At 37.8% G+C, this 18,050-nt stretch overlaps 1 protein-coding gene across 3 annotated transcripts in view; it reads left to right on the top strand.

Moving 5' to 3' along the window:
- The window catches only part of TMTC1 (transmembrane O-mannosyltransferase targeting cadherins 1), a 232,797-nt gene that overhangs the window by 101,528 nt on the left and 113,219 nt on the right, over positions 1-18,050 (top strand). For 2 of the 3 annotated variants that reach the window (XM_033116672.1, XM_033116673.1), the window contains exons 6-7: positions 6,416-6,497; positions 8,401-8,504. The exons of the other annotated variant lie outside the window; for it this stretch is intronic. In XM_033116672.1, coding sequence (XP_032972563.1) covers positions 6,416-6,497; positions 8,401-8,504 — 186 coding nt within the window. The remainder of the gene's footprint in view (positions 1-6,415; positions 6,498-8,400; positions 8,505-18,050) is intronic. 3 annotated transcript variants of the gene reach the window in all.

Raw genomic sequence — 18,050 nt, 5'->3', positions numbered from 1 at the left:
TTTCATAGTGATAAAGTTGTAGCGGCCTTTTTGTTAATTTCCTAAATTGATCAGATATATCCTGGTATCCCGAATTAGCATCCTTTTAAACATCCTTTTTAGTGACATGTTTGTACTTCTGAGAGTAGTGCTTGAAATGCATTCCCCATTTGTAAAATGAAGATGTGAATAGTGCACATCTTATGGGAATGTGCTAAGGATTATACACAGAAGAACTGTGCCTAGCGCACAGTAGGCATTTACTAAACAGTAGCTATTATTATTATTATTTTATTATTATTGTTGTTGATGTTGTTTTAACATAAAGTGTGTTTTCCAGTTTACCAGGACAGTCCCAATATTAAAGACTCTTTTTCAGTGGCTTAATTGTAATTAAATTCACAATTAATTACAATTATATATCCCAATGTATCCCAATAAGAGGTTCAGAAAATATTATATTATTATTGGCTGATTTAAGTCTTTTTCTTAGTGTAAAAGTTTACTTGCGTACATGTACAAATATGTATTGCAAGTAGTAGTGATTCAATTGGCAGGATTCCTTAGAATCTCCGGTGTGCAGTCAGTTAGGACTGGTAAAAAGGGAAAACTCACAGCAAATGTCTTACGGTGTGGTTGGAGAGGAGACCACACCATGCAGCCCAAGGCATGGAACCGGCCATCAGAAGGCTCAGCCCTGGTTTGGGACTCACTGATAGGTCTGGATCTGTAATATGGGGTCAGTGCTCTCTGACTGGATTGAAAAGGCCTTTGACAAGAAAATGCCAGACAAACGTATAATATGCAGCTTATTTTGGCAAATTAAATAGTCTGGTGAGTAAAAAGTTTTTATGCATACACCAAATTGATGACTAAGTAACACAAAATTAAAGGACAGTAAGAAAAACTTCACACCTAAATCAAACTGCTAAATAAATGTAACAACGCATGGATTTATTTATCCTTATGATAAGGTCTCTTCATCCATGTAGACTGAAATATCTCATCTACTTCTAAAACTAATATCACAGAAACTTCCAGGATAACTGCTGCCCGCCATTTCCCCCATGGGGCTGCTGGGCCCTTTGCCCTTTGTCACGGACCTCAGAGTAGGCACTGTACCAGTGTCATACAGTGCGGATGCCACTGTCCGGAAGATCGGATTGGGTCGTCTTTGCATAAAACCCTTTAGTGACTGCTCATTACCATCAGAATAATGTCCAAACTCCACAATGGGATGTGAGGGCTCCTGGTGGAGTGGCCTCTGCCTGCCTCTCCAGCCTCCCTGCTTACCATTCTGCCAGCATTAGGTCCTGCAGCTAGAATGAACTTTTTTCACTTCCTTCATACTGCTCTCTTCTCACCTAATTCACGTCTCATCTTCCTCAGGTGTCAGCTTCATGTCACTGTCTTGGGCATCCTTATCTCCTACTCTCTGTTTCTGCTCCTCTCTGTGGGGCTGGCTAGTTGGTCATCTCACAGTGCAGTGAACCCGCTGAGCTCTGGTCACACTCTCCTAGCCATCTTTTCTCACTTAGAGTTTTCGAACGAGCCCACTGTACGCAGAGCTTGCTTTTGGAGCTTGCTTTTAACCGGCAGCAACTGATACAGGAGAGTTAGCATGTCCCTAGATAGACAGGGAGGTCCCTGATGGAATAAACAAAGACAGCCGTATCCTAAAACTTCAGGTTTTAAAATCACTCCTTTGCTCCAGGACATAATGTAAGAAGGCCTTGAGGTTAATCATAAAATTCATTTTGGCCTGACAAATGGAGCTGGTCTGATAGATAAAGAGTGGGTTACTTTGCTAATTCCTTCAGGATGGGCAAGCAGAACAAACCTGGTAGACAAATTTCATTAGAAGGCTCCAGTTCCCTTCTTCAAACAAGTTCCCTTCTCCAAACAGCTCCCCTTCCCCAAGCAGACAAGGGAAGGTATAAAAGTAAGAGCTTCTGCCTCAGTCAGGGGGCACCCCCATTCGGCAACCCCTCCCGATCGGAGCTGCAACCTCTTCTCCTGCCTCTAATAAACTATCCTCTTTTTAAAACTTTTTTCCTCTCCTGGTCTGTGTTTCCATTCTTCGGCTTCACGAGACACGATCCCAGCCCGCACTCAGAAACTGCTGGCAGATCCAACATCACTTACATCACAACCAGTATATACATTAACCTTTAAAAGGATGCATCTTAACAGACTCTTTAAGAATTGTGCACGGCCTCAGTTCATTCATTTGTATCAAAAACTTTTATTATAGTTCTTATTATAGATGTGTACGGACTGATGAAGGTAGTGAAGATAAACGTTATTATTTCTAGTTACGTAGAAGCCATGGTGTTGTTTACGTGCAGAAATGCCAATTAATAAATAATTGATGTTGAAAGTATGCTGAATACCCTAGCTCCATTTTACTTTGATGCTGTACAGAGTAGTGGATGCTTTGGTTTGGGATCCGGTCTTACCTCTACCACTTGCCAGATCCTGAATAAGTACTTCCTTCAGCCTCATTCACATGATGGGGACAAGTGTGGACTCACAGGGTGGCATGAGGATTAAACGAAATTAAAAAGGTTGTGTGCTTAGCACAGGGACTGGCACATATAAATGTGTTAAGTATTCACTATTATTAATAAACTGAAACTTACCTGGGACTGTTAATGACAGAAAGGGTGATATTACCAAAACTGAATTTTTGCTACATGTGGAAGGAATAAAACTTGGGGCCTATGACTAAATTCATTGTAGATGGAATATAAATTAAACCCTGTGACTCAGTTAATGAAATCTAAACTCATTGACCTTAGACATGGACCTTTTGCAGGTCAGTTAACATTTCTGTGCTTCATTTTTTTTCCCCCTCACCTGTAAAACTACCTAGCTGTTTTGAGCCCTTCCAGTTCCAACTTTGATTTTCAGAATGGTTAAGAGAACTGAAATTACATTTCCCAATGTCTTCTGTCTTTCTTTTTACCTATCTATGTGTGATAATCTAAGTAAATATTCCTTTGTGTGTGTTAAGAGTTTAATATTTCTGGGAGAAAATTTTACCACAGCCACAGAATAGGGTATTGAAAGTCAATTTTGGTTTCTGAGTGGATAGAACTGAGAAATGCATCATTGTCTTCTTAGAATAGTTAGTTCCTTCCCTTCAGAATCTGCTTTTGAATATCAAAGGGGACATCAAAGGTTGTTCTGATCCTTTGTAGAATGCCATTGGTTATTAAGATTTAGATGAAGCACTTTATGGGTTCAAGGAGAGTGCATTAAAGAGAGAACCCAACCCCACTCAAATTTCTTTTGTTGTTTTGGTTAAGCTTATAATCTTTTCTGATGTGAGCTATATCTTTGCTACTTTGGTCAACTGAAACATCTTTTTTCTTGTGTTTCAAAGAGAAGTAAATTTCTGAATTCTTATTCTAAAAAGCTCCAAATTTGAGTTTTCTTTTTTTGCCACAGTATATGACTCTATTAATCTCCTTTAATTACCTTGAAAAAGCAGGAGAAATTAGTATGAATGGTGTTCTAGAAGGAATTTCGTATATAGCTTTTTATAATTTATTGGTACAATGTTAAATAGTAACAACTCATTGTATCTGAATTATTTGCAACTGGAGCGAGACTTAAGGCAGAAATTTTCAGGTGTTGATAGATTAATAGATTCTAAAAAGGGCTGGGAAGTATACATCTTCATTTATACCACCAGAATTTAAGGTAAGGGAAAAAGTACCATCCAAGTGGCATTCTTAGTTTGGACCCTGGTCTAGCACTGGAGGGTAAGGAAAACATAGAAAAAGAAAAGGAGTTGATTGGAGAAAGGTAAATGTTTTTTTAATTCTATTTGGGTCACTATGCATTTACTGATCATCCTACTATATCAATTATGAATGGACACAATAATTCTGTGTTAACAAAGTTCAGTGACTTAAAATAATAAGCATTTATTTAGCCCTCAGAATTATGGGTGGATGATTCAGGGTGACTTGTCTTGGTCTCAAGTGACACTTCTCAATGGGATTTGAGGCCTGAGTAGCTATGGAGGGTGAACTTCAGGAAGAAGTTACATTTAGCGCTGACTTTTTAAACATGATCTGCTGAGAGGGTGGATGTTAATAGAAAACTGCATTGTCCAATTTTGTTGTGAGTGAGGGAAGAGGAAGGGATACAGAGAATTCAGCCCTTGGGAGGCTCTCTGTGTGAGCCTAGCCTCGTGTTTACCAAAAAAAAGGGGGCCATGACATTTTGGCTTATATTCTCATTTACTATTGGTAAACAACTGAAAATAGAAGTCTTGAAAAGGGGTCATTTTTTTCAGCCACTGCTCTCTATGTCATTCTAGGCTTTCTTTGCTTTTGGACGCTACATTTAAGAGTAAATTATTCAGCACCTCCAGGAGCTTACCTTCTTGAGGAAATGAAATTTCTCATGGAGGAAGAATTTCTATAAAGTGACACTTTATACATATAACTCACTGAAATAACCATTAGAGTGAGCTTGCAGTGAAATGGAAACAGGAACTTACCAAAGTTTAACATTGAAAAAAAATCATAAACCCTATGGTGGTTTCACAGAAAGGAAACCACTTCTAATTTTTCTACTGTGTTGAAATAAACCAGCAACCGAAGTAACCTGAAAAATCAAACTTCCAAAAGCAGACCAACCCAAGAAGCCCGTTTTTAGTCAGATGTATATTTCGACTCCAGCACCTTTCCTTCCCTCATTGTCATCCCCTTTTTGCAGCTATTTGTCTTACATCAAGGAATAGCAGAAACACCAAGGGTTGGTCTTTGTTAAGTTATTCTAAAAAGGATAGTCAAAGTCAAGGCAGAGCTGAGAGAACATGCTTAGGTTAATCCTTTTGGAATCGCAGACCTAGTTAGCACTGAAGATCACAGCCAAAGACTTTGCCTCAGAGAAATACGCAGATGGAAACATACGTAAAATCGTGTGTGCAGCTTCAGGATGTGCTGGATGCCTTCAGCCGATCTTGGAACATGAACGATGCACCTGCATTGTGGGAGTTGACAGTATCGCTGGCCTTCCTCCTTGCCAAGCTCTCTTTTGAGAGCTAAGGGAGAAAAAAAAGAATGTAAAAGTAGTGCTTGGGGATGGAGCCAGTCCAGAGCTTGCTAAACACTGGCTCTCTGTAGTGTCTTTTGGGACTCACCCCTTTTCTGCACTCATTAAATACTGAAAAGGTCAGATCTTCAGCTGTTTATGAACCAGGAAGAGGAAAAGGGAAGCGAGAAGGAAAAGACCCGCCGCGGAGTGACACTCTCACTTCCCTACAGTGCCATTTGGACATCTGTAACTGTTAACAAAACAGGAGAACCACATATATTTTGTAAGCAATTGTCTAGGTGGACATTTCTTTGTGATACTTACCCACTCAAGTCTTTCTAAAGGATCTCTGTTCTATAGAATATTCCCATTGTGTAAGGAGAGCCCATTCAAATGCAAATTTTAAGAGATTCTGGGGAGAAATCCTTCAAGGAGAAATTGGATTAAAAAGGGTAAAAGAAAAAAGAGAAAAAGGTAGGGGAAATAAAGATGAGATGGGACATGCTTGCTGGATTATATGATTCAATTTGACTTTTTTCCCCTCCATTCTGTATTTTAAAATAGAAAAGTTTGCATGTAGGTGAAAGTGCTTTGTTTAAGTTTTTGCTTGGGGGCTGTTAATCGCCCCTTCTTGTTTCCCTTTCATTGTCGTTTTTTTAAAGCCAGCCAATCACATGTCTTACATGTGGATATATGGAGCTCCCACTTCGTACAACTGAGTGTTCTATGGCACATACTGGGTCCATATAAGTTCCTGCCCCACTAGAAGTTGACATTCGTATAAACCTAGTTTGGTTCCAAACGCCACAGGCAGGTGAGAAAAGTGTCCACTGCTTATGGGTGAGCTCTGACCCCACCACTGTTGCCTACTAACTTTGTTACCTTGGATAAATTATTTAACCTCACACAGCCTTGGTGTCCTCTGTTTTTGTGGGTAAGACATTGGTGAGATGTTTTGTAGGTGGGACACACTGTGCCTCTCAAATTAAGTAGCTAACTGTTTTGTTTAAGGTCATCCCTGTGACCAGTGTAACCGTGTAGTTGCCAGAATGCCCAGGTTATGTGGGATTAGATGGGATAGTAATATTTATAGCTAATAGTGCTAGTCCTTTCCATGGATTATCTCATTTATTCCTTACAACTTAATTATTAATGTGAGAAAAACAGATGCACAAAGATGTTAAGAAACTTGCCCCAAAGTCTTTCAGACAGTAATCAGTAGAGGTGAGGGATTGAAGCCCAGGTGGTCTGGCTCCTGAAGCCACATTCCTAGCTTCGGTCTTTTCCAGCCTTTTTCAGAGCTGCAGCATATTCATATTGAAAGGAGAAGTTAATGTGTGGTGGACTCTGACACTTAAGATTTTTTCCCCCCCTATTTCAGGTATCTGACAGCAAGCAGTAATAGAAATTTCCTGCTTACCATGAGGCCATTCTTCAAAAGGGCCATTTTGGTCATAAGTTATGTAAGTACATACATGTTTTTGAAATATCTGATAAGGGATGTTTCATTTCAACTTGGCTCAGAGTCATGATCCAGATTGTTTAAAAGAATCAGCAATAGATTCCAACAGCTTGATCTTAGGATCAAAGAGTTAACATGCGATAAATGTTACAAAGCCTTAGAAGGTATGTGTGAAAGCATTCTAGTGATATGTGAACTCAGTGACACAGACAGTGTGAACTATAATATTTTACCAGTTTCTTTTGAAATGCTGATGTGGAGTTGTCTCAGCAGCACAAACCTGACTCTTTCAGTTATCTATCGCTGCATAACGATCCACCCCAAAATGTAGGGCCTTAAAACAACCACCGCCGTCTATCTGCCCTAAATGCTTTAGTTTGGGCAGCATCCAGCTGGATGGTTCTTCTGCTCATTATGATTTTGGGCTGGGGTTACTCAAGCAGGTGCATGCAGTGCTCAGCTGGGCTAGGTAGTCTGTCTGTGATATCTCCTCCTCCAGGGCATCTCCTTGTGGCTGCTGTCTCTAGCAGGATAGCCATGACCTCTTTACAAAATGGCAGCAGGTTCTAAAAGAACAACCCAAAAGTTGCAGGACTTCTGAAGGATTAAGCACAGAACTGACACACTGTAGCTTCTACTACATTCTGTTGGATGATGCAAGCCAGAAGACCAACCCAGATTTAAGGAGTGGGGCAATTGACTTCATTTCTTGATAGAAAAAGCAGAATGTACGGACAAAAAGGGTAGGGATTCTTGGTGGCCATCTTTGGGTCCTATCATATTAATCATCCTTTTATGTTGTTGGATGTTTCTATTCAAGGACATTAGGAGACCAGTCTCTTATGCTGTTTCTGTTTCTAATAAATTCCCTGTCAAAATTTATAATAAGTTTTGATAGGAAACTTACAAAAATGTCTTTGAATTGTAATGTTAACAATCAATTAATATGATTTTTTCCCTCAACACTAAAACATATTTATAGAAGATGAGTATGAAAAAATTGAATCAGGTAGGGAGTCTTGACAATGTCAGCAAAAGGGGCAAAACATTTCTCTAAAGAATTCCCCAGTATCTTTGCAACATGATAGTATCAGTTAGTGATAAAATTCCATCGAGTGACACACAAAAAAAGTTCTCTGGGGTTGTTGAAATGATCCTTCATGAGTGTTCTGCTTTCAGGGCATTCAAGGGTTGGAACATTTCTGAATGTAGTCATTCAAGACACAGCAGTAGTATCTGTTGTATTTTAAATTAACTTTCATGGGGCTGTGTGAGTAGAATGGTTAAGAAATTGGGTGTTGGAGACCAATGACGTGGGTTCAACTCCTGGCTCTTGCAATTTATTAAGTGTGGGATTCTGGGCAAATTACCCCTCAGCCTCAGTTTTCTCATTTACTTCTAGGATTGTGAGGCCTCAGGTGAGCTGGAAAGCCTTTAGCACAATGGATGACAGTTGTGTTTTTAAGAATTTGCTTGCTGCTCCCTCATCACTTTCACTGTTTACTCTTCTCCCTCCCAGCTATTTCCATCTTTCCTAGTCATCTTGAATACAGTGATACCTCGGTTTTTTTTTAACGTAATCCTGAAACGTTCAAAAACAACCGACAGCTAGGCCTCAGGATCTTGCACTCATCGGAAGCCGTGTGACATGTTCGACTTCTGAGTCGTGTTCGAAAACCGAAGCATTTACTTCTGGGTTTACGGCATTCATAAACCGAAATTTTCGTCAATGGAAACGTTTGAAAACTGAGGTACCACTGTATTAGAATTGTATAGATATGCTCACTAGAAAACGTGTTTGTGAAACCAAATACTTATAAAGCATCTGGAAATATCCTCCAGAAAGGTGGGGCTTACTCCCAACAAGCGATGATTTTCTTACCAAATCTTCTTTTCCCCCGAAGGTGATTGTTGTTTTGTACTTCCGTCTATGGATAATGGGAGGATCTATGCCCCTCTTTTCAGAGCAGGATAATCCAGCTTCATTTTCGCCTTACATTCTTACAAGGTCAGTAGAAATACGTTGTTTAAACTTTATCTGGTATTTATTAGATTGTTTTAAGTAATCCTAAATGATAGTTTGACTTTGTATTTTAAAGAAAGGAGGGTTGTGTTCTATACAGAGTAAGGAGAAAAAAGAAACTACTATTCATACATTTGGAATTCTTTTCAACTAATGGTGCTGTTTGGTCAGTATTATTGCTGTTGTTCTCATATGGGTAAATATTTGTTTGTTTTACTGAGTACTTATCATCAGTAATAAATATCTATTGAGTGGCCCATATGTCACATGTCACAGAACAATGCACAGAGAGATGCATAGAGGTTAATTGGACATCATACCTATTAGTACGATTAAAATCAGTGGGGAGGTTTAAAGTCACAAACAAAAATGAACAACAATTTTTACTAAGATACAGCTAACTGTATCTTAACCATTTGTCCTTAAGAGATTTAGAGATATTGAATCAAGAAGTAATGTTGATCAGTGGATCGGCTCATTGAGAAGGTTTTTAATTCCGTACCTATTGAATCTGTTGTGATGTACTGCTAAGGCTTTCAAATATAATTATATTTGACAATTTTAATATCTTTTCTTCACAATATATTGTTGCTATAAGGTTTAAACATTAACATGCACTGCTCTTAAATTTTCATAATTTTATATACTTAACATCTAATATCATTTTCATAACAGTAACCTTCACTTTTTTAAATTTGCAAAGACCTATAAATCTTAAACTAAACCTTGACTTACAGCCCATGTACATTTTGGTTTACTTGTATCTTTCAATCTCAGGAACAACAAATTCTTGGATTTTGTTTTTATGCCAGGCCATGATCTTTGCTTTGTTTCATTCATTTACATTATGTTTTACTTGGTACATTTCTACTTCTCTTTGCGTTGTATATTTTTCTTTAGTTCCTAGCCTTTTCTTCTTTTCTTTAAAGACTATATTCCACTCAAAAAGGAGACCTTCCCATTTGATTAACCCATTTTTATAATAGATATTATGTCACAATTGTTTTCATTACTTACAACATATATATGTATTTAAAAAATCTTGAACATGGCTTCAGACATCACATAGTATCCAACCTCTAGTGTTGGCTTATCCCTTTGAGGCAGTCTAGAGCCTTATAAATTGTTGTTTATAGGCTATATTTTTCAAAATGTTGTTTAATTAAATCTTTAATTAAGCTTGACATGTCAGCTTTTTGTTAATGTTGCAATCTATTTGTCCTTTTTTAGGTATCTCTCATTGGCTTTCAAAATCTCCAGGGCTCTTTGTCTGGACATTTTTAGCTCATTGATAAATTGTTCAGTTTCTGTAGCTCTTTAAATAGCTACTTTCTGCTTTTAAGAGCAAAACCAACTTTGCCAGATCCTGTTCTTGCTTAATGGCTCCATTTCCTTTAGCTTTGAGTTGGTTTCCCTCCAAGCCTTCTTGTCTCCTAAATTTGAGCATTCATTCTTATCTTTATAGTTAGGTGCAGCCTGTTCCCTGAGCTGCCAGTCTCCAAAATCCAAGATGCACAGCCAAAAGAGACAGATGGGTGAGAACAAGAACAGACTACTCTCAAATCCCTTACCAATTATTTCATTCATATCTTACGTCATCAGTAAACAAGTACCTGCCCCGAAGTCCCTGGTGTCAGGACTCACTGCCCTCCTATCTGTACCATCTTAGTTACCAAGGGGGTTAAGTTGCATTTTTATCCCTGCTAGTGGCGAAAGAAAATTCTCTGATGGAACCTTAGGCAAAATTAGGACCTTGGGCCAGTCATTTGCCAGATTCTGCCTTTCACTTCCAAGGCTCCCATGCACTTTTTCAGAGGGGTCTGACACAAATCAAATCCAAGACTTTCTGTCTCTAAATCCATCTAAGTGACTATACTCAGGCTGTTCCATCAGTATAAAGTGATAGAATAGGATATTCCATGACACCTTTATATTCTTTCTCTCGTTTCTTTAAGAAAAAAATCTTTTTATTCCTGTATTTCATACTTAAAATACACAGATATGCAGAGACATTTCAGTGACAGTTGTTATAAATGGCTTTTCACATTCCTCTAAGATACCTACATCATAATTGACTCTTTTGAGCATCCAGAAAATTGTCTTTAATTCCTTTCCCGAGTAAAGTTTCTACTCTGCATAATTGTTTGACCTCTGGTACGATGATGGTTCTTAAATTGGATTAGCTTGGTCTGTTTCCTAGTTCTGTTGGTTTTTCTTTCTTTCTCATCAGCTGTGCAATTTAGCTATGATTTGGCTGGGTCTGTGAGTCTGTCTTTACTAATCATAGATTTGTCATTCAGCTGTCACCCTATCTCATTAATGCTTTATCTCTTTTACTGGATTTATAAACTCTGAACAACATTTAGAGAATCTTTGCTTCTCTCTTGCAAGTACGGTATCTTCTTTTAAAGTGTGTGTAATAAATGACTGTATTATTAGGTGAGAATTTTCAGATTAACTTCCTCTCCCTTTAATAATTGTTGTAGTTTTTAATTACATGTTGTTTAAAAAGTCCAAAGAGCTTTTAAGAGTATCTTGGTCAAGTTTTCCTTTGCTTCATGTGATTTCTTGTGACTTTAGTTCTGAAATTCCTTCTCTTTTAGATTATCTACCTCCATGTGTTTAGCTAGGATGAAATACCCACTTTTTTCTGCTTAACAAAACTGAGGCACAAAATCATTGTGGTATGTTCATGAGAAGCCTTTGTTGAGAAAAATTGTCTGAGACAAGGGACTAAGACAAAAGATGACTGTGTGACATTCTCTGTAATATAGGGTGTTATCTAACAAGCCTAGAGGAATGCAACTGTGCTTGACTTATAATTTACATTTACTATGTTTTACAACTTAGAATTTAACATATAGAAATCAGGTAAGTGTCACTATTTCTTTTTTCTCTAGTAGAAGATAAAACTTAAAATGTTATAGCTTTGTTGCCTTGCAGGACATTGAGCAAATTTATATCTAATTTACCAATCTCATTCTGTTTTTAATAACTATGAAAAACCCTGTTTTTCCATATTCAATGTATATATTTATATATGTATGTATTTTTGTTATGTATATTCAATGCATATGTATTTAATAACAGGTTTATTGAGATATCTTTTGCATGCCATACAGTTCACCTATTTAGTGTGTACAATTTTACGGTTTTTAGCATACTCATGGCGTTGTGCAACCATCCATCACCACAGTCAATTATAGGACATTTTCATCACAACCAAAAGAAACTTTGTATTCATTAGCAATCACTCCCCATTTTACCCCCCCCCCCCGTCCTCCATCCCCGACCCCCCAGCCCTAGGCAACTAGTGATCAACTTTTTGTCTCTATAAAGTTACCTATTCTGTATATGTCATATAAATGGAATCGTATAATATGTAGTCTTTTGTGACTGCCGTCTTTCATGTGCTCAAGATTCATTCATGTTGTAGTATATGTCAGTACTTGGTTCTTTTTTATTCCCCAGTAGTACACCATTGTATGCTTGTACCGCTTTTTATTTTTCCATTCATCTGTTGATGAACATTTGGGTTATTTCACTTTTTGGCTATTATCAATAATGCTGCTATGAACATCCAGGTACAAAGTTTTGTTTGAATGTATGTTTTCATTTCTTTTGCATGGTTACCTAGGACTGGAATTGCCAATTCTGTATCTAACTTTTTGAGGAGCTGCCAGACTGTTCACCAAAGCAGCTGTACCATTTTACATTTCTACCAGCAGTATCTGAGCATTCAGTTTCTCCACAAAAGATTGTCTTTTTGACAATCTTTTTTTTTCTCAATCGTGGCCATGTGAGTGGATGTGAAATGGTATCTCATTGTGATTTTCATTTGCATTTCCCTGATGGCTAATGATGTTGAGTATCTTTTCATGTGCATATTGGTCATTTCTATATTTTCTTTGGAGAAATGTCTATTTAGCTCCATTGTCCAGGTTTTAATTGGGTTATTTGTCATTTTATTATTGAGTAGAAAACCTCATATATTCCAGATATAAGTCCCTTATTAGATACATGATATATAAACATTTTCTACCTTACTATGGGTTGTTTCACTTTCTCAGTGGTGTCCTTTGAAGCACAAAGGTTTTCAATTTTGGTAAATTCCAATTTATCTACTTTTTAATTGCTGTTGCTTATACTTTTAGTGTTATAGCTAAGAAGCCTTTGCCTAATTCAGACTTTCTTGCAGTTTAACTGCAAGTTTCTTTGTCAAGTTTTTGGTTCCCTTATTAACAAGTTATATAAAACTTTAGTTTTCACTGTGTATTTTTATGAAGGTTATGTTTTCAATATTTTTTAAGTTGTATTTTGATATAGTTCATCTTAGTAGTTTGGGTGCCATTTAGAATTTGACTTTTTAATTCTTGACCATTGGGTATGTCAAATCACAAAGAAGATCAATACAGATTTTGGGGAGTGAGCATTATTCAGGATACGCTTGTTAACAGAACCCTTAATCTTTTACCTTTCATTTTAATCCAAACATTTAGGTTGTATTAGCTGTCAGTAATTCTGTATGATCAATCAATAACCTTTTCAACCTGTAATTAGGATTGTGTGGATCAATTGAATGACATGAACTTGAATTATAAATGTTTCTACTTTGTATGACTTGAGAAGAAAAGCGTAACTGAAAGTTAAAGGACAGAGGAGATACTGTATTTTAATTGCACAACTTTCCTTGATAAGAAGTTCCCCAGGCCCAATAGTCTAAACCAAACACAATTCTGGATTCCGATGCCCAAATACTCTGCTTCTTTGGTTTCGGTGGAATTTCATTTGAGAAGTGATAAAATAGATTTATGTGCAACATGTCCTGTCAGAGAGTTGTCATTTAGCCCAGGATTTACTCATCTGTTTACATGTCTCTTTAGAAATGTGATACTTCAAAATTCAATCTTGCCAATCTTGAATTAAAAATAAAAACAAAAGCCCCTGTTAAGTATAGCTTGTGCATAGGACAGAAGCCTGCAGAAGAGATAACATGTTTCCACCATGTTTCCACTCTCTAGGCTGTGTAGTAATTGGTTTTCTTTCTTACCAGATTTGAAGGGGGCAGAATGTAAAGCAGTATATACATGATGGAAGAAGTGTCGCTGTTATAATATTGAAAATGGTTGTCTTCAAATCCAGGAAATAGATAAAATAGGATTTACGGTGAAAGAATATAGAGTTCTATTAGCATCATGTTTTTTTCATGAGATGCGGTCTTGGATAAGCAGGTAGAATGTATTTGCTTAAGTGAGTGGATCTGTTTCTCATACTCAATAATATAGGCAAAGGCTTGTATTACTTTATAGGAAAACATCAAAATATGAAATAATGTTAAGATGGAACTCAACATCCGTCTTCTAAAGAAGCTTCTTTTTTTTTACAGTTCTTTTTTTTTTTTTTAAGATTTTTATTATAATATAGCTAACAAACAACATTATATTAGTTTCAGGTATACATCATAGTTATTCAACATTTATATACCAAAAGAAATGATCTCCATGATGTCCAGCAACCATCTTATACTGTGTCACACTTTTACAATGTAATCAACTACTACTATATTCCCTATGCTGAACATTACATCCCCATAATTTATCTGTTTTATACCTGGAAATTTGGACCTCTTATTCTCCTTCACTTTTCCCCCCGTTTTTCAATTTTTCAGGTACAGTTGACATTCAATATTATTTTATATTAATTTCAGCTTTACAGCATAGTGGTTAGACATTTATGTAATTTGAAAATTGATCCCCCTGACTAGTCAGGTACCCATCTGGCACTATACGTAGTTATTACCATATTATTGACTGTAGTCCCTATGCTTTGCTTTATATCCCCATGACTATTTTGTGACTACCAATTTGTGCCTCTTAATCCCTTCCATCTATCACCCCAATAAATCTAGTGCCCACCTGACACCATACATAGTTATTTCAATATTATTGACTACATTCCTTATGCTATACTCTACATTAAAGAAGCTTTTTTTTTTTAATTTCCATTTTCGGTTGATAGTTTCAAACCACAAAAACCTTAGGTTGTTACAGCCAGGGAACACTTTGTCTTCCTAATATTTATAGCTTTTAAAGCCCCAAATATCAGCCTATCTCATAATAAACTCTGAACAAATTGACTTAAATTTAAATTATTATTATTTTTTTTAATGCATTGTGTGTTTAAAGAGATCTGTGCAAAATGAGCTGCTCTGTTCTTGCTTTAGCAACAAGCGGGGCCTTGTATTAGGAGGTCCTTCATACATGTGTTTTTTGAAATGAAACTGAAGTTACTCTGCTTTGTAAAGCAGTGATTACCAAACTAGAGTGAATAGTGTCACCCAGGTAGCATGTAAAAAAATGAAGATTTCCTGGATCATGTTGCAGACATTCTGATTGAATAGGGCGCAAGGTTGGGGAAGAGAATCTTAATTTGACCAGCAACCTACGTGTGGCTGGAGGGCAGCGTATGTTACCCTTCTAGAAATCTTCAAGTATAAACTGTGTCCTCTGTGGCTAAAGAGCGCTCTACAAAGGGGCTGTTGTCCCCATAATGTATTTTCTATTCTGTTCATAGAAAATCAGAAAATGATGAAAGGGATTATCAAGGTGGATGAGTGTAGTTTTCCCAACTGAAATGACACTATGTAATAGTAATTTATCTAATTTGTCTCGGACCCTGGGAAAGAGGGGGAGAAACACAAGGAAGGGGAAAGAGAAGGGAGTCAGAAGAGGGAGCTTGTAGAGGTAGCAAATTATATCTCTGGCCTAAGGGCCAGTTCTTAGAAAATGCTGGTCTGGATCACTTGTTGACACTTTACTGCTTGAAGAAAACTATGTAATTCTTTAAGTCTACATATTGTGTTTTTATTACGATGGTAAATCCCTGAGAAGCAGGTAACAATGAAAGAAGAAAGTCTTTAATTTTTTGCTAACATTAGAACAGAAAGGCAAAAATTGCTTTTCATAATGAATAAAACACCAAGCCCGTGTTTTTCTTTCAGGATTCTATTTCTTGCTATGTGGTACTCGAACAAACATTTTAATCAATGCAATCCTCTGTTTATTGTGCTGTATAGGAGATTACACACTGGTGTTAAATTTATGTCAGCCCTGCCTTCACTAAAAGCTAAAGTTGTTTTGTTGTTGTTGTTGTTGTTTGGTTTTTTAAAATAAAAGCTCAGGTTCATCTGGGCTGTTCAAGGAATAAGCAGTCAGAGTTTCGGGCAGGTTCTTCTCCGCGGAATATCAATATTTGATCCATCAGATTTCCTTTCAGTTCTCTACGCTAATAACGAAGTGGCAGTGGAAAATCCTATGTGGAGCCAGAAAACCGTGTGCTGTGTGCAGGCTCTCGATGGGCTCGTGGTGGGGGACATTGAACAAGCGACAGACTCCTTAAGGCTGTTTCTCTTACTGCAAAAATGAGGGCAATATCCACTTCATAGAGACTGTGCTGGGATCACATTATCCTTATATGCAAATATTTTGTAAGCTAGAAAATGCTGCACATGTTTAAAGAGTTTTTCACGTTACTGGATGTAGCTCGTTAGGATAGCATCAGGATTCGTGCATGGAAATCTGGAAACCTGTGCCTGATGCACAGTAAACCGTCCGTACGTGGTTTTTCCATGGAAGCTAAACCTGTGCTCCATGAGACAGAGTACACTGGTTTGAAATAAAGATGTTAAATACTTTACAGAGAGATATAGTCCTTAGATAAGAAACGAACCAAGTCATTTATTTTGCAGAAGAGTTCATTTGCTTTCGTAAAGATACGTGGATAAGAAGTTGTTGCTGATAGTCTTAGATGTTGAAATTCATTTTTTCTACTCTGACGATGCTGTCTCAGTTAAGAAAGTTAACTGTATTAATGGTGCATTAAAAAGGTCAGAGAGGTTTCAGATTCACTTTATAGTTCATGGCAACAAGAGTTCTCATTCAAACTATATTAATTGCAGTTTAATGCAAAATAAGAAAAAAATTCGCTTGGCCTCGCTTTATAATGATGCTTCTGGGACGTGTGAGGGGCAGTGCCCTTACTCATACGTTCCTCACTACGTGATGGTGTGCCACAAGCTGGCACAGCACTGGGTGCGGAGAGGGGCTCCACAAAAGCAGTCTTCAGTCTGCACCCTTCTGCGATATGCCTGGACAACTGGAAACCTAGCAGGTGTCTTTCACAGGACTGCAGGAAAATAATATGGTTGCCTCAAGCCATAATAAAAGTATAAAATTCAAATATTTCCATATTTGTAGGCATGACTTTAATATCAGGTTCATCTCTTAAAAAGCACAGAACCCACCCATGTAAAGAGCTGAGTGCTGGGGAAATAATTATACGCAAGGCACAGCCCTGTCCCCACGGAGCCTCTGTTTCGGTGGGAAGACAGGCACATGAAGAAGCAGTTACAGGGCAGTGTGTAAGCCCCGGACTGGGGGAGCTCATAGGAGGACACCCGCCGGGTCTAGGGAGGGGGCTGTGACAGGGACGTTGTCACAGGAAGTGACACCCATGCTGGGAGCGGAAGGGTCAGGAGCAGTTGGAAGTCAATGACCTGGGGGACTTGATTCTAAAGGATGAGCTGAGCCAATGAGGTGCTTGCTCTCAGGAATTTGAAACCTGAGAGTGAGGCATTTGGCAGTGACAGGTGTGTGAAGACAAGAGAAAGGGAGAGGCTGGAGCCGCCCTGATGGCCATGTTTCAGCCTCAGTTCTGAAAATCCTGAATGAGAGGTCCATGAGCAGAGAGGAGATGGAGCAAATTCTAACAGAAGCAGGGCAGCTGTGAAGAACACCTGTGGCCCACGGAGAGGGTGCTGCCTTCTTTTCTTGTTTTGGTTCCTAAGAAGCCTGGTTTTGCTCTTACTTTCCTATCTTCAGATTCTTATGGGAATTTTTAGAAACAACCCTGCCTTTAATTGAGCTGTTTTGATTAGGATTGCTAGATCATGAAGTAGGCATTGCATATGCCTTCATGAAACCGCCTACAGTTCTCCAAAGTGGTTTAATCAATTTACAGCAGTGTTTCAAAGTTCCAGTTTCTTCACATCCTCACCAACCTTTGACGTGGTATTTTTCATTTTAGACATTTTAGTAGGAGTCATGCAAAAAGATGTTACATGACACATTTTAAATCCTGTGCTCTCATGTGACCCCTATTATTCACTGGCCTCAGAGAAAGTCATGTTCATTTACAATTTGAAGCCGTTTTTATTTGGTACCCTGCACACTCCATCTCCCATCTTTCCACCTATTAAAATTCTGCATAGATTCTAGGATGTCATCCCTTAATCCTTCATTTTTCCTTCATCTATCATTTCTTAGAACTCCATTGAAATTTGATGTTTATATTTCACTGTTACTCAACCATATAATAAGTGTATGTGTTCTCATCACCAATGCTATGAAAATGCCCTTTTGGAAGATAGGGGACTAGATCTTATTACCGTTCAGCACCTGGAAAACTGCAAAGAGCGATTATTCAACATTTACTGAATTCCAGTGAGGCTCTCCTGTGTGTGGAGAAGGGTAG

Source organism: Rhinolophus ferrumequinum, chromosome 10, assembly GCF_004115265.2.
Source record: "Rhinolophus ferrumequinum isolate MPI-CBG mRhiFer1 chromosome 10, mRhiFer1_v1.p, whole genome shotgun sequence".
NCBI lineage: Eukaryota > Metazoa > Chordata > Mammalia > Chiroptera > Rhinolophidae > Rhinolophus > Rhinolophus ferrumequinum.
The sequence above is the reverse complement of the archived record's forward strand: the minus strand, read 5'-3'. Positions and strand labels throughout refer to the sequence as shown.